This window comes from Lacerta agilis, chromosome 11 (assembly GCF_009819535.1).
Source record: "Lacerta agilis isolate rLacAgi1 chromosome 11, rLacAgi1.pri, whole genome shotgun sequence".
Lineage (NCBI taxonomy): Eukaryota > Metazoa > Chordata > Lepidosauria > Squamata > Lacertidae > Lacerta > Lacerta agilis.
This window is the reverse complement of record NC_046322.1, coordinates 26,402,864-26,419,027: the sequence shown is the minus strand read 5'-3', so window position 1 is coordinate 26,419,027 and position 16,164 is coordinate 26,402,864. Positions and strand designations below refer to the sequence as shown.

The following is a 16,164-nucleotide window of genomic DNA, read 5'->3' as shown; positions in this document are numbered from 1 at the left end:
CCAGCCATATAACTGGGTAGGCCTGACCTTACTATAGATAAGCTACAGTGACACTGGTGTTGGAAGGGTAACTCTCTGGCTGCTACTATGTGTACTGATAGATGCCTCATTTCATTAAAATAAATGGGCACCTGAGCCTTCAGAAGACCCTCATTTCACATCACAACTGATGAGGATCACAGGAACAAAGTCCATTTTGAGACCAAAGGGTAGTATCAATACTAAACTTGATTGATGAGTAGATGGTGCAAACATTTTAATTTCTTATTCTTTTGAGATTTCAAAAGAAAAACCTCTAGTCATTAGCATAACTTAGAGATACATTTTAAAATGTGTTCTTGCATATTTGGACAACATTTCATCTGACAAGCAAGCTGAGTGAGAGTAGTACCTACAAGTGGAACTGTCAAGAATGGAGGCCTGTATTTCTTTCCAAAACAGCAGGCAGGTAAGTTTGCAATAATATGTAACTGATGTTTAATAAATACAATTCATCCACTATCATCTGCAAGTTCTGTCTTGATACTGTTTCTTACACCCCCCACCCTTTAAAAAACTCTCCCAAAGGACATGGTTGATGCTGTTGGAGAGAAGAAACAAATATTGCTTTCCTTCATGCCAGACAGGCATTATATGAACAGTGAAAACATCACAAGATTTTGCTGTTCTTCCTTAGTGTATCAACAACAGCTACAAAGAAGATAACAAAACCATTATTGCTAAATAGAACAATAAAAAAATTTTAATTGTAGAGTTGTATAAAGTGGAGTAACAATTACTCAAAACAGAATGGTCTTCTGTTCTAGGACACAGCCACTTTCTGAAGAAGCATTTACCTTCTCATCCCTCATGAAAGACCTTTAACAAAGCTATTTGCTTTTAGACATTTATAACATTCAGAGAGTGAGGAAGGCCTTTGTTGTGAATATAAGAGTTTGTTGTACACCAGTAGCTAACCGGAGTCTTGTGCATTATTCTGGACCTCCACGCTGTAAGAAAAAAATTGGTTATTTATCTTTCAACAAAAAGAAAAATCAATCTTGCACTGATATCAATTTGCATTTGGATAAAGTGACTGATGTCTAACTTTATAGGGATACAGAATAACAGCAAGCCACACATAATTTTTCTGTTGCCATTTGGACTTTTCTGTAGTGTGCTATATCCCACTTACTATTTACGGGTCCAGTAAATTAACTGCCTGTCAGTATTTCTCAAAACAATATAAATTTGAGTCCCTTGGGCCCAACCCACAGTTGTGCACTAAGTTTTCTCCCCCAAATACTGCAATCTTGAACATGAAACCATTCCATGTAATCCAGGAAGGTCATGTGGGATTTGCAGTAAAGTGTCATCAAAATGTGGACACCCATTGCTATTTCTCCTTTTTGTCCAAGTAAGGCAGCTGATGTTCCGAACAGCCATTTTAAGATAGGTGGTGGCAACACTTGGCTTTCCAGACATTGCTGAATTACAACTTCATCATTTTGGGTGATGTGCTATTCTTGCTGGGATTCATGAGAGCTGTAGTTCAGTGACATCTGCAAGGATAAAGGTTCTCCACACCTGCACAGGTAGTGAACCAATGGAAGAAGTAAGGAGCAAAGTTATGGATTGGTTACAGTACCATCAATTATAAGATTTGTTTAAAACAGACTAAAAAATGGATTTTGGACCAAAGCTCAGTTTGAAAGAGAGTTACTATGGAATTAGGATAAATTATTGTCTAAAATGTATAACACTGCTAGAATGGGAAACAAACAATGAGCTAGTTAAAGCTTTTGACACACTGGGCAATGGATATAGGCATAACATAGATTAAACTCTGGGAGAAACTCTGGAAGAATCATTTCAAATTCTCTGCATGTTATACACTGAAAAGAATTATATGAAAATGATTCATAGATGGTATTTGACTCTGAGTAGGTTGGCTAAGATGTATAAAGCAGAATCAGATATGTACAGTGGTGGCTTGCTAGACGAAAATAATTCGTTCTGCGAGTATTTTCGTCTAGCGAAGCACCAATGCAAACCGCGGTTTTCGCTAGACGAAAAGAAAAATTTCGTCTTGCAGGCAGCCCCATACACTTTTCCGTCTTGCGGGGCAGCCTTCCGCTAGACGAATGCCTTCGCCTAGCGAATTTTTCGTCTAGCGAGGCATTCGTCTAGCGGGGCACCACTGTATTGGAAATGTAAATAAATGGAAGGAACCTTTTTCATATGTAGTGGCTATGTAACAAAGTCAAGAATATTGGGAAATGATTTTCAATAAGTTGAAAAGAATGTTTAAAACTTTCCCAAAAAGCTTTCCCTGAAGCTTTTTGTTAGGAATAGTTTGAACTGACGTTCCCAGATATCAGAGAAATCTATTAATGTATGCAACAATGGCGGCTTGAGTTTTGTTAGCCCAAAGATAGAAAGTGAGGCAGGTCCCTCATAAGGAAGATTGGAACTTAATATGATAGAATTTTCAAGTTTAATTTATAGATTACAAGAGCAAGAATAATTTTTATTTATAGAGGAGTGGAATTTTTTTGCTGATTCTTTAGAAAATAACTGTGTACAACTGAAAATGCTGGCAGCATTAAGATAAACTCAACAGTGTGATTAATAATTGAAGTTGTCCATGCTTTAGTAACACAAAGGGCTGACTACCATAACACATTATATATGGAGCTGCCTCTGAAAATTTAAACTGGTTCAGAATGCAGCAGCTAGGTTGCAGATCATGGCTTGTTATGCAAGCATACACCTGCTCTAAAGATCAACAGTGGCCTTCGGGCTGTTCCTGGGAACAATGCAAACTTCTGTTTTTAACATTTAAAGCCAGGCTGTCTCACTTCCATATCAACTGGCCTGGGAACTGATCATCATAGCTACAACACAGAAAACATTAAAACATGTTTTTATATATGTTGGAAGCTGCCCAGAGTGGCTGGGGCAACCCAGTCAGATGGGCAGGGTACAAATAATAGATGATGATTATGATAATTTTGATATACAGTATCTACAGGAATAGAAACATCAGGCCTCTGAATACCAGTTGCTGAAAAACAATAATGAAAAAGAGCTATTGGCAACAGGTCCTTCTTGTGGACTATCCATACGTCTCTAGCTGATCCAGCAGAGTTTTTTGTGTTTTTATCACCAGAGACTTTCTCTGGGTACCCTAATTGGTGAAGTTTAGAAAAGGTTAGGAGAGAGGGGGCCCTTTGTACAGTTGCACCCCATCTGTGGAACTTCATTCCATGAAAGATCCACCTGGCGACCTAATTTTTTCTAGGCACTAGGCTGTCTTATTATCCAGGTTTTGACAGTTTGGTTTTTCACCTAATGCTTATTTTATTGTTTGGCTATGAGCTGTTGGAACTGTTTCAATGTTGGCTATTGTTTTATCAATGCAGCACTAGATTGCAGACATTCCCATTGACTGCTCTAGGCTTTTATTTTGGAACTGTTTAAACTATTTCATTTAATGGCCACCTTGTGTCCAATTTATAAGAGAGGCAACATAATAGATATTTCAGTAAAACAAATGCAAATAATAAATTATGTAGGAAATCTCTGGGACCTTACTTGGATATACTCCATCTCTTCCACTGACATGGGTTTCCTTCTATATTTTTGAGGTAACATTTTTACTAATTCTGAAGTGTCAGGTGTGCCTTGAATTCTACTGGAGAATGAAATATTTGTAGATGATGACGGCCCACCTCCTGCAGAGACTTGTGAGGCTGAACCATGAGCCAGAGGCACTCTTGACTGTAGAGGCTCCTGTACTGAAGGAACAAGAGACAGATTCTAAACCATTTACTTTAGCAAAAATATTCAGGAAACCCTAGATCATGAAGCATTCAGAGTAATAGTCTTGTTATTCTGTTAAGGAAAAAACAACAACAAAAATAACTTTTTTAAGTGAAAAGGGGAATTTTGGAATGGTATGTTCAAAGAAACAGCAAATGTCAGTTAACACCAATTTCCAGTCTAAGCAAAAGTGTCGGAATACGTTTCACGGATCCGCCATGGATTCATATTTATTTGGTTATTTCATGAGTTTTTCGAGGTCTACTTTTGGTATAATTGCGCGCAAAAGCGAAAGTGAAAGCATGAATGAATAGTGTGGTTCACTTATGAGATTAATCCGCTTTATTTTATAGTTCCGGTCATGTTCAAAGTTGTTAATGAGCGTTAAACTTGCTTCCCGCCTTTTTGGAGGGCAGCAACAGTGATTTTATGGTTGAGGCATTAATGATGTCACGTTTGTTCCCTAATAAAAGGCAGAGGCACCCCGCTTAGGCACGTTTTGTTCGTGCATTCTTTCATTTTGTTTAGTTGGGTTTTAGTTGAGTTCAAGTTTAGTTTAAGGGATTAGGGCGGGCTGGACGGGTTGGATGGGTTTTTTCTTTAGTTAGAGTTAGGTCGCGGAAGATCATTCGGTTTTAGTTTAGATAGGTTCTTTTAGGTTAGCCTAGGGTTAGGCCCGCGGAAGATATTTCGGTTTTAGTTTATTTAGTTAGCCTCGCGGAAGATTGGGCGCGCAGGGACTTTAAGCTTAGGAGAACTTAGCTTAGGGGACGAGCCTATGCGGGTTCTGCCGAAGCCACTAAAGATACAACCGGGTCTGTCTTCCTTTGGGGTTAAAGGGGGGAGTAAAGTAAAATTTTTAATTTCTTTAAGCTGGTCCGTCTATTCAGAGTCAGGGTATATATTTTATTTCACGAGGCAACTTTTCATTAAAGAAGGCAATTAGGAACTCACACATCATCGGAGTCATCAATTGGCTTACTCAACATCCTTCAGACTGTGAGACTTGGCTGGCGACCGTGCTCAAAAGCACCGGAACGCTGGCCGCTTTCCCACAACTGGTACCTCGTGCATAACCAGTCCAAGGCCGTGCACGAGGAGCTCCAGCACCCAAACCCCGACAAGTGGTGCCCTCTCTGAGGCAAAGCGTAGTCGAAAATCGCTTCCACGAAGACTCCGGTTAAAGGCAACATATCGGAAGTGGCTCGGAAACAGACATTGAGAGGTGAGGTATAACGGCCCGGTTTATCCAGGATTTCGCTGCAGTAGCGCGAATCCACCGCTTGCCAAAGTAGTGTAAATAGAAATTGCGCCGTGTGTTTTGCCCCAAGGGGTCCCCGGGTAGAGCGGCAAGGAGTTTAGTGTAAGCCTACGGGCAGGGTAAGGTCTTCCCTAAAGCCTACGGGTGGGAAGGGTTCTGGCAAAAGCCTACGGGTGCCAGGGTTTCGGTCAAAGCCTACGGTAGGGCCGGTGTCTCCCGAAAAAGCCTACGGGTGGGAGGGAAAGGTTTTCTGGCTAAAGCCTACGGGTGCCAGGTTTTTCGGTCAAAGCCTACGGGTAGGGCCGGTAGCCCCTAGTAGAAGCCCACGGGTGGGGGTGGGTTTTCTGGCTAAAGCCTACGGGTGCCAGGTTTTTCGGTCAAAGCCTACGGGTAGGACCGGTGTCCCCTAGTAGAAGCCTACGGGTGGGGGAGGAAAAGTTTTGGAAAAGTGCTAAAAAATGGGCTCCTCACTCTCAACTGCTCAAGTTAAATTTTGTGAAGATTTATTGTACCTTTTGAAAAGAAATGGTCACCCTGTCTCTGAATCAGAAGTAGAGCTTTAGTTAAAACTATTGGGAAATTTGCCCTTGGGTCCCTAAGGAGGGAACGAAAGATTTAGCTTCATGGGAAAGGATCGGGTTAGAATTTATGGCCAACCCGAAAATCGGAATTCCTGTACAATTAGTATGGAGCAAAGTAAGAAACTGCTTTCAACAAATCGCTCCAAGAAATGTTTTGCTTAATGGAACAGTGAATTTGGGAAATACTGCTTTTAATAGTGCCCCTGTGCTGCCGCTTGCGGTTGTGCCATTTTCGGCCCCCTCGCAGCAGCCAGTTCAGGCCCCGTTGTCGTACACGCACTCGCCTTGTCCAATTTGTCATTGCCAGATTATTGCCGCCTGTGCCGGTGCAGCAGACGCCGTCGGCCTTTCAAGCCCCGCCGCGGACTGCCCCACCGCCAGTCGTCTCAGCAGTCATCGCAGGCCTTTTAAGCCAGCGCATCTCAAGTCAGCAGCAGCCGCGGACCTCGCTCCAAGCAACGGTCCCGCTTCCTCCATCGCAAGCCGCGCTTTTGCCAGCGATCCAGCAGCAGCAGCAGCAAGCAGCCTTTTTGCCAGCAAACCCTGCTGCCCTGCAGGCCGTGCTCAAGCCAGCAGCTCCAGTTTTGCAGCAAGCTGATTCCAATCAACAGCAATCCAAGCTTCAATGCAAGCAGCACAACAGCAATTTACCAACCCTTCAGCACCTCCGATGCCAATGCAGATTCCAAGACAAGAACAAAGCCAAACGATGATGATCCAGATGCCAGGACTTGCAGTACAGAGCCAACACTTATGCTCCAACTTCAAAGTCAGCCAATCGTCTTCATCCAACTTCAAGTCAGCCATCTTGTCTTCATCCAACTTCGAGTCAGCCATCTTGTCTTCATCCAACTTCAAGTCAGCCATCTTGTCTTCATAGTCAGCCATCTTCAAGGCATCCAGATGTCAAAGACTCTTTAGCACCATCTAGTGGCTCACCATTTGGAAAGCATCAAGAAGATTTAAACTCACTGATGCCACCTACAGATCCAACAGCAATGCAACCCATCTGCAGAACTCAAGCGTTGGAAGCAGCTTTGGGACAAATAGACTTTAGTGCTGACCAATGCACATCTTTCCAGTGATTCGTGCCAATGGAGGACAACCTGCAAGATATCAAGCCATTCCTTTTTAAACACTACGTGAACTGCGAAAAGCCATACGCGAAAATGGACTTCAAGCTCCTTATACTAGAAGTTTACTTGAAGGACTGTCCACTAGTAGACTTCTGCCATCTGATTGGAAGTTGATACTTCGCACCTTCCTGTCGCCTACAGATGCTCTTCTGTGCCTGCAAGAGTGGAAAGAAGTAGCAGCCAGACGTGCAACGCCACTCGCCACAGAAGATATGCTCACAGGATCAGGACATACTCCAATCTCAATCAACAGCTAGCCATACCTGATGCTGCACTCGTCACCATAGCAGACATCGTAGTCAAAGCTTGGCGCAGATTACCCAATCGCACAGATGCCAGCTCAGTATCAGGATTCGCTGCAGTTAGGCAAGGTCCAAAAGAGCCTTATGGGGACTTCGTGGATCGCCTGATTGTTGCAGTGGAACGCCAGATAGAAGATCGTCATGCCAGAAACATGCTGACAAAACAACTTGCCTTTGAAAATGCCAACGATGACTGCAAGAATGCCCTAACAGCAGTTGCAGCTCGTCCAGATGCCACATTGACTGAGATGCTACGCGTCTGCCAGAATGTTGGTACCCACTCCTACAAAGCACAACTCTTGGCAGCTGCGGTACAGATGCCACGTCAAGACAGCTCTACGCCAGTCAAGAAGTGCTATGGGTGTGGAGGCGATGGGCATTTCAGGTCGCAGTGCACGGCAACACCAAGGCCTTCTGCCAAGCCGCCAGAGAGATGTCCCATCTGTCAAAAAGGATTTCATTGGGCGAATGATTGTCGTTTGAACCCACAAAATACATCACCTACCTCATCTCCAGTTCAGGGAAACGGTTCTGCGGGCCGCACCCCGGCCCCGGTAAAACAATAGGGTGCAAGTTCAAGAACATCATGAAGGTCAACCATCCCAGAAAGGTGAACAACGCTACTCCTATCCAGGTCATCAGGAAAAAAGAGTGATCCAGAGAGATATCTACTCTTCAGATGTCCAGAGAAAAGATGTGACCTCATCAAACATTCAGGTTCCAGAGGTTTCATCATCTGCCTTACCTATTCAAAGGGTTCCAGTAGAGAACACAGCATTCAGTTCACCTTCTGCTAACCGCCCTTCAGTTCCTGCTGATGTCACCCCCGCTTCACAGCAAGCAATCACAGTCAAGTCTCTGATCGCAGAATTGCCTTCAACGTTGAGAAGACATCCTACTGAAGTCAACCTTGCAACACCTGAGCTTTATTCACCTTCAAATCAAGGTCAGCCTATCGTTGAAGAACATTTGCCCTTGGTGAAACAGCAGTGTTCAAGTTGCAACCCAGCTGATGATCACTTTCCATGTGGCCAAAGAATACAAGTGAGTGAGACAGCTCCCTCTTGTGGAAGCTTAAACATCACTCCAGTTAACAATGTCCACACCTTTGTGTCACCTCCAGCTTTTAAGCTCAGCCCGCCACAACCAAACAATTATCATGAACAACAACTTCGACTGCCTTGTGTCAAAGAAGAAGTTCCATCCTGCCAGTTTGATGCACAACTGACTGAATGCCAGCAGGTTCAACAGCATCAGCAACTCTTACCAACGGAAGAACCTCAAGTTTGCCAACTCAACGCCAAGCAGCTTCAAAGTTGCCAACTTCAGCAGTGCAAAAAACCCGAAGCCAAAAAGATGTCTTCAGACACTGCCAACGAAGAACAAGAAGCTTCTTCTGTCCCAGGTATACCACTTTCTTAACAGAGGACTGTTACTTTTCAAATCCATGGTTTGCTCAGCAATTGCCAACATCCATTCGTGGTCCATTCCCAGACACCTCGATTTGCCTTATCCTGCCTAGGATGGATCGCCTCCCTGCCACAGTCACACTGACTGCAGGCCTAGTTCGAATCACAGATTCATCGCAGTTGCTGATTCCAGGATTTTCAACTGTTCCTTGTGTCCTAACAAAAGGTTTGGAAATTGCCAGACTCTATTTGCTTACTTCTAGCCTACAGCTCCTGTAGACTCTTTGCCTCCTCAGGCAGCAATGGCGCTAATCAAGATTACAGAAGAACGCCCTCATCTCGTCTTAGAAATGGGTGGACGAAAGATCAAGGGTCTTCTTGATACAGGCGCAGATGTCACAGTGATCGCCAGAAAGGATTGGCCTGACCAGTGGGCAACGACTGTCACCCAGGAAGTCTTCGGAGTCGGAGGTTTCGAACCCCGCCCACCAGAGCGTGCATCCGATTACCTTCCAGTCAGACTCAGGCTCCATGGTGCAGCTCCGTCCACTTGTTATGAATGTGCCTATCACCCTTGGGGTAGAGACTTATTGTCAAAAGCAAGAACTGTTGTCCATACACATTTTTGATGTGGGCCTTTGCATCAGCGCCAGTACATGCTCTTCCACTCACATGGAAGGAAGGACCCCCTGTATGGGTCGACCAATGGGCGCTGACGTCAGAAAAGCTCGCTGCAGCAGAGGCCCTAATCAAAGAGCTGCTACACCAGGATCGTATGCAACCCTTTACTCTCCGTCAGTACCTCATGGATAAAGCTCCACAGCCATTGACCTTAGAGCGTTCCCTTGATAGTCTTAAAACTGTCCTTTGCAATAAGCCTATTGCAAAGTTCCCCTGGAAAGTTTCACTGCTTGTAAGGTGAATTCTCCTGTCTACAAGTTCTGTTCAGCAGCATCTTCAAGCGCTCTCACGCCGTTGAAACTTTCCTTTGTCCCAGTGATCCAATCGTCGACCATGGGACGCTCCTTGCTATGTTCCGTGCTGTCTTTTGCATGGGCATTCTGTTGGCTGGTTTTCAATGGTACTCACCGTGTCTACAGATTGCTGCCATCACTTCTTGCAGCATACCTGTTTCCAACCAAACCGCAAACCCTTTTCACCTGCTTTCTGTTGCTCTCTACCTGATTGCAAATATGCTCCGCATCTCCCCAGGTATCTTTTGGAGTATCTTTTCCTGCATCAACCAAGAACTCTACTACAGGCTCCTCAGGCGGTTCCCTCCTTGTGCTCAGAAGTACTGTCTTCCGCAAGGAACTCTTCACCTGAAGGTCAAGTCATGTAACCCTGCGTGGTACTTGCCAGCCTGCATCTTCAACGACAGCCCTTGTTGCTTAATCCTTCTCAGCGGAGGACTGTCCTTACTTCTGCGGAAAAAACTCCTACTTCCCACACCCTGTTGTGTGTTACAAATAGCACCAGTTGAGTTCTGGGCAGTTTGCCTTACCCTCCTACTGCCTAGGCCTTTTGTTTGCCTCTAGGCAGCCCCTTGGTTCCTGGCTGCCTGGATTTGTTCCAGTTACTCTCTTACCTGCATTAACTAGCAGATCACCCCTGATTTGCTTGCTTAACCTCCTTTCTTCTACAGGTATCGTTGTTCTTCAGAACTCGATGTTTCAGAACTTTCCTGAGCTCCATGAACTTTTCCTGAGTTCCAGGACTATTTCTTCTACATGGTCGTGTGTAGTCGGAGAAGAAGACGACCGGCAACTCATTCATCGTCTTCATCCTCCTCTCCAACACCATTTTGCAGTTCTAAACCTGTCTTGTACTTTATATTGTACTTGTAAAAATTGCATATTTACCTTTGTATGCTTCTTGAAATATCCGCCTCGCATGTTACATGTGTTTTCCTTATAGCTTGGTAATTAATGATATGGATGTTTATATATACAAAGCTTTTCTGAAATGGTTTCCATTTAGAGCGTCACAATTTTGATGATATGGAAATGTTTATGTAAGGTCTCAGTATCGCCTTTGTGCAGTTCTAGTCATAGACATATTCATGCATATATGTTTTATTTCAGTAATCTTAAATCTCCTCGTTGTGCTTACAAAAGTTGTAGTTCAAAATGTGGTAACACTTATATACCTTATTTGAAATACTTTCCTTGGTCAAAGAATTGGTCATTCTCGGATTTGTTCAAGATATATATGTCAAGTCTGATGGCATCCTACCCTCTTGGTACCCCTTTTTTTTTCTTTGAAAATCCCCTCTATATGCTACCTTTGGCAGTAAACCAGGTTCCCAGCTTTTCCTTTCACTCTAAATCCCATCTCGTTTCGCTGGAAACCCTTGCGTAGATGGCTTAAATCCTTCCTCATGGTTGGGAGACCTTTACTTAGGTGGCTTAAATCCCAACTCAACGGCTGGAAAGCCATTACATAGGTGGCTTAAATCCCCTCTCTGGAATCGGATCCTAGTTCCCCGTACCTGTGGTCGCTGTGGTAAGTCCGAATCTACCTTCCTGAAAGTTCCCTCGATTCTGTAGCCTCGGAGCCACAACCCTTTCCGTTACCTTATCCATTTTCCTCAGTTTTCCAAATAAAAAAATAAAAAAAAAATGGGGGAGGGGTCTGGGTAGGCTATGTAGCCCCAGCTCTAGTTATACTTTAATTTTGGGTCCCGGATCGGGACCTCTCTTATGTTGGGCAGTCGTTATCCGTTATTTTTAATTTTGGACCTGTATCAGGTCCTCTCTTGTGTTTGGGGAGTAATTTGTTGTTTTACGCTGCACGCGAAAGTATACATGCTTATGAGGTGATTTGTTGTGTTACACTACATATTGAAGTATTTATATATGCCTAAAAGGTTTACAGTGTATCGGATCGATCACTTTTATGTTCGGCTAGTGGTTTGTTATTTTCATGACTTTATTGCTACATTATTGTACAAGTATTTCCTCCTATGAAAGGGGTGGATGTTGATGGTTTTGCTGGTGTTTATATCACAGTTTGATGTAGACTTTGGTGTGGACACTGTCGACATTGTCGACGTTCGCCTTTTCATGTCGAGGTCTATATCAAACAAATGGTAATGTTTGTGTCAGATAAATGCTTATGATATCTCTAACCTTCTTTTTATATAACTAAATCAAAATTAATTTAATTTAAAACAAAAAAGAAAGATGATATGTCGGAATACGTTTCACGGATCCGCCATGGATTCATATTTATTTGGTTATTTCATGAGTTTTTCGAGGTCTACTTTTGGTATAATTGCGCGCAAAAGCGGAAAGTGAAAGCATGAATGAATAGTGTGGTCACTTATGAGATTAATCCGCCTTTATTTTATAGTTCCGGTCATGTTCAAAGTTGTTAATGAGCGTTAAACTTGCTTCCCGCCTTTTTGGAGGGCAGCAACAGTGATTTTATTGGTTGAGGCATTAATGATGATGTCCCGTTTGTTCCCTAATAAAAGGCAGAGGCCACCCCGCTTAGGCACGTTTTGTTCGTGCATTCTTCATTTTGTTTAGTTGGGTTTTAGTTGAGTTCAAGTTTAGTTTAAGGGATTAGGAGCGGGCTGGACGGGTTTTTCTTTAGTTAGAGTTAGGTCGCGGAAGATCATTCGGTTTTAGTTTTAGATAGGTTCTTTTTAGGTTAGCCTAGGGTTAGGCCCGCGGAAGATATTTCGGTTTTAGTTATTTAGTTAGCCTCGCGGAAGATTGGGCGCGCAGGGACTTAAGCTTAGGAGAACTTAGCTTAGGGGACGAGCCTATGCGGGTTCTGCCGAAGCCACTAAAGATACAACCGGTGTCTGTCTTCCTTTGGGGTTAAAGGGGGGAGTAAAGTAAAATTTTTAATTTCTTTAAGCTGGTCCGTCTATCAGAGTCAGGGTATATATTTTATTTCACGAGGCAACTTTTCATTAAAGAAGGCAATTAGGAACTCACACATCATCGGAGTCATCAATTGGCTTACTCAACATCCTTCAGACTGTGAGACTTGGCCGGCGACCGTGCTCAAAAGCACGCGGAACGCTGGCCGCTTTCCCCACAACTGGTACCCTCGTGCATAACCAGTCCAAGGCCGTGCACGAGGAGCTCCAGCACCCAAACCCCGACACAAAAGAAATATGGTGACTAAGGCTGCAATCCTATACATTCTTCATGTAAGTAGGTCACATGGAACCCAATAAGACATAGTTATGAGTACACAAGCCTGGGATGGATGGTATTATGGCAAACTTTTTCTAAACATTACTAGATACAATGAATATACCTTTACAAAAAAAGATACTTACTTGTAGGTTTGGGAGTATTTCTTCTGTCTGGAAACTTAATTAAGGGTGTATGTGGCTTCACTACCTAGAGTAAAACAGGTAAATGGAAGGCAATGCAATATAACTAGGACAGCAATTCAATATACATATTCACATTTCTTGCAAAGGAAAGGTGTAATCCACCAAGCACTGTTGCTAAATGGCATTTTAGTGGGGAGCCCAACCCAACTCCTTTGGAACAGAACATTGGCAACAGCAATGGCTTCTGAGTAGAATGGGATGGAATGCAAACTGGCTTGTTTGGGACCAAATACAAAGGCATTTGAAGGTTTCAACTTTTACATTTGAAATGTTGGAGTAGTTGAAGAACAAAACCTAACATGTAAATTCTAGAAACACTACTCACTTACTCATTCACAATCTAATGCTATCCAAAGACAAATGAAACATAGCTGGTGGACTATTTTACTACATGAGGCAGGTTTATCTGCATGAATAGTTAACAAGCACTAAGTACAAGGTCCAGTGGTCATACTTGAATTAATTGCAGAGATTTCTCCAGAAGTGTTTCTTTAGCCATTATTATTTCTATTGCAGGGAAGAAAGGTTTTTTTGTTTGTTCTGTTTACTGTTTACCTAAGGGGTGGTCAGGAAGGGGTATATCACTTGCTATCCTCATAGAATGTTGCTCACAAGCGGCAGTCTGTAGCTGCTGTGATGCCTGAAATGTAGATCATTTATATGTTCTGCAAGAGTAAAGTGTGCTGGAATAAGGGAAACCTGCATGACAGAAATATGATAGAAAAACTACCTTTTTCTAATTCCCATTTAAAACAATCTAAGAGCCAAACTAGAAGTGGCACTAAAAGAATTGCTAGTAACAATGTTTACATTTTTTTTTAAAAAAACAACAATGGCAAGTATGAAAATGGGATTTTTGTTGGAGCTGTAGTTTTGGAAAGGCTTAAATCTAACTTCAATACAAGCTGCTGTACTGATGAAAAACACCTCCTACACCTGGCATTACTTTTATTTAAAGCATAAAATAAGTGGCTAATAATGACACATTTTGCATCAAGTCTAGTTTGGCACAACTTGTGGCTGTGAATTCCCTAAATTAATGAATGCTTTGTGCACATTAGTTTGCTTTTTATTTTGGCTATTCCAGTTCTACTGTCAAATATCAATTCCATGGGATTACCTGAGTTCCAATATTACGAAAGAGGAAGAAAAAGTTATTTCGCACCCCAAACAATGCCTTTCCCTATACACCTTTTGCTTTTCCACCCTAAACTCAAGATGTACAAATATTTAAGTAAGGTGCTCTAGCCACCTTACTGCTAAAGGACAGGAAAATGCCAGTTACTTTGGTTATTATCACCATCCCGCTTGCTGCCCCAAGCACTAAAACGGACTGAGCCACTTCTCTCCAAGTCGCCAGAAATCTTTTAAGGCATTGCCTGGGAGGAAAAACGGGGTCAAACTGCTCGTCAGCATGTCCAGTCCAACAGAGTATATATTTATTTTTATTAAAAATGCCTCTCCCTCTTCTGCCAGGGAACTGCAAACGCTGATATTTCACTCAACTCTTATTTATAGTTGACAGGCTTGTCACTGACACGAGGGCTGAGACTTCCTAAAGAGACTTAATCCGGAGTTAGATTGCAGGGTACAGAAGGGTCTAATCCCGAGACGATGGTGGCGATGAGGAAGATGATGGTGCATCGTAGGACAGCATTGCGACCCTGTTGCTTTGAGTTGGGACCCTCGGGGGAAAAGGCGGAGGACAGGCGAAGCGACGGGGAAAGGCTGCACAACAAACCTCTGCCTCTTCCCTCCGATGCCGCCAAGGTGGCGAGGCCCAGCCGAGCTGCTTTCTCGACTTCCTCTCCCGAGGTCGATAGGCAGCGCATCCCCCCTCGGCCGCCTTCCCTCCTGAGCTCTCTCCCCCTGCCCGCCCAAGGGCACCGGCCTCGGCAACTCCCACGGGGCGAGGGACCCGGCTCCCCGCCGCCGGACGCCGAAGCCTGGCTCAGAGGTGCGAGGCCCGGCCGTGCGCCAAGCCTGCGGGGTCTCTTGTGGCAGAAGCGCCTTAAAGGACTTACCTGAACGACCCTACTGGCGGCCGCCATCTTGCTGCCCATGGTGACCGCCTGCCCGGCCCAGGCAGGGGAAAGTGCGCGCCGACGGGGGCCGGGGCTTCGAGGAGTGGGCGGCGGCCTAGCGAAGCGCCGCCCATGGGAGGGGCCTTGGCGGCGACGCTCAGCCCACGGAGTGCATCCGTGAGGCGGCTTCGGAAAAGAAAAGAGGCCGGGCGTCACACGCTGCGTTACTGAATGCAGTTACTCAGAGTTCAAGCGCACAAGCATGGGCGGGCTCCTGACACTCGCTTTGTCTGATTTTGCCCTTAACAGCCGAGGGTGGTTTTATGGATGTTGGGGGTGTCCTAAAGCTATCAAGAAACCAATAGCAATGGTCTGCTGCTGGATTAATTTCCGTTGGGAAAAAAAATTCTTCATATGAGCCGCTGGATCAGGGCCCTTGGCCCACCCCTAGAAGCATCCTGGTACTACAGTGGCCAACTAGATACTGTTATGAAGAAAAACAACTGCTCCTTTTCCCTTATAGGGTACCCAACAGCCCATACAAAGTCCTTTTGTAGGTTCTCGGTAGCAGAAAATAACAGAGACCAACCAGAGAATATTGAGAAACAAAGCAGCTAGTAAGCCTGATCTTTATTAAACTGTTGCACAGGGTCCTCACTCACCACAGCAGGAAAGAGGAGGAACCCAGAACAAAGGTGTGCGGCCCTTATATGTTGTTATTTAGTCGTTTAGACCCCATGGACCTTGCCCACCCTCAAACTCCAGACCACCCCCAGAAACATCATACATCCATCACAGAAGGGGTGTATCCCAGGACCATCTCCCCCAGTGCATCATACATTACAGGGGGCGGTCTAAAACAGAATCCTGAGTGTGTTATCTCCTGTTTGGCAGGTTACCTGATTGCATTATCTGGATTTTGGCCACTCTTTTGTTATTATAGGTAAAGGTAAAGGTAAATTCTCCCTGATTATTTAACTTATATGCAGAATTCATCATGCGAAAGGCTGGGCTGGATGAATCCCAAACCGGAATTAAGATTGCCGGAAAAAATAACAACAACCTCAGATATGCTGATGATACAACCTTGATGGCAGAAAGTGAGGAGGAATTAAAGAACCTTTTAATGAGGGTGAAAGAGGAGAGTGCAAAATATGGTCTGAAGCCCAACATAAAAAAAAACTAAGATCATGGCCACTGGTCCCATCACCTCCTGGCAAATAGAAGGGGAAGAAATTGAGGCAGTGAGAGATTTCACTTTCTTGGGTTCCATGATCACTGCAGATG

At 44.0% G+C, this 16,164-nt stretch overlaps 1 protein-coding gene across 1 annotated transcript; it reads right to left on the bottom strand.

The window, feature by feature from the left end:
• Nucleotides 1–239: 239 nt before the first annotated feature.
• On the bottom strand, nucleotides 240–14,995 carry MRPS36 (mitochondrial ribosomal protein S36). Its single transcript, XM_033164298.1, has 4 exons — nucleotides 14,878–14,995; nucleotides 12,794–12,857; nucleotides 3,577–3,779; nucleotides 240–989 (listed from the first exon to the last, which is right to left on the bottom strand). The coding sequence occupies exons 1-4, from the start codon at nucleotides 14,914–14,916 to the stop codon at nucleotides 972–974; spliced, it is 324 nt and encodes a 107-aa protein (XP_033020189.1). The 5' UTR covers nucleotides 14,917–14,995; the 3' UTR covers nucleotides 240–971.
• Between the last annotated feature and the right edge of the window lie 1,169 nt (nucleotides 14,996–16,164).

Coding starts and splice junctions, on each gene's coding strand:
- MRPS36 (XM_033164298.1), bottom strand. CDS start 14,916: ATGGGCAGCAAGATGGCGGCCGCCAGTAGGGTCGTTCAG. Junction 12,858..14,877: donor CCGCCAGTAGGGTCGTTCAG/GTAAGTCCTTTA, acceptor GTTTTACTCTAG/GTAGTGAAGCCACATACACC. Junction 3,780..12,793: donor AAATACTCCCAAACCTACAA/GTAAGTATCTTT, acceptor TTGTTCCTTCAG/TACAGGAGCCTCTACAGTCA.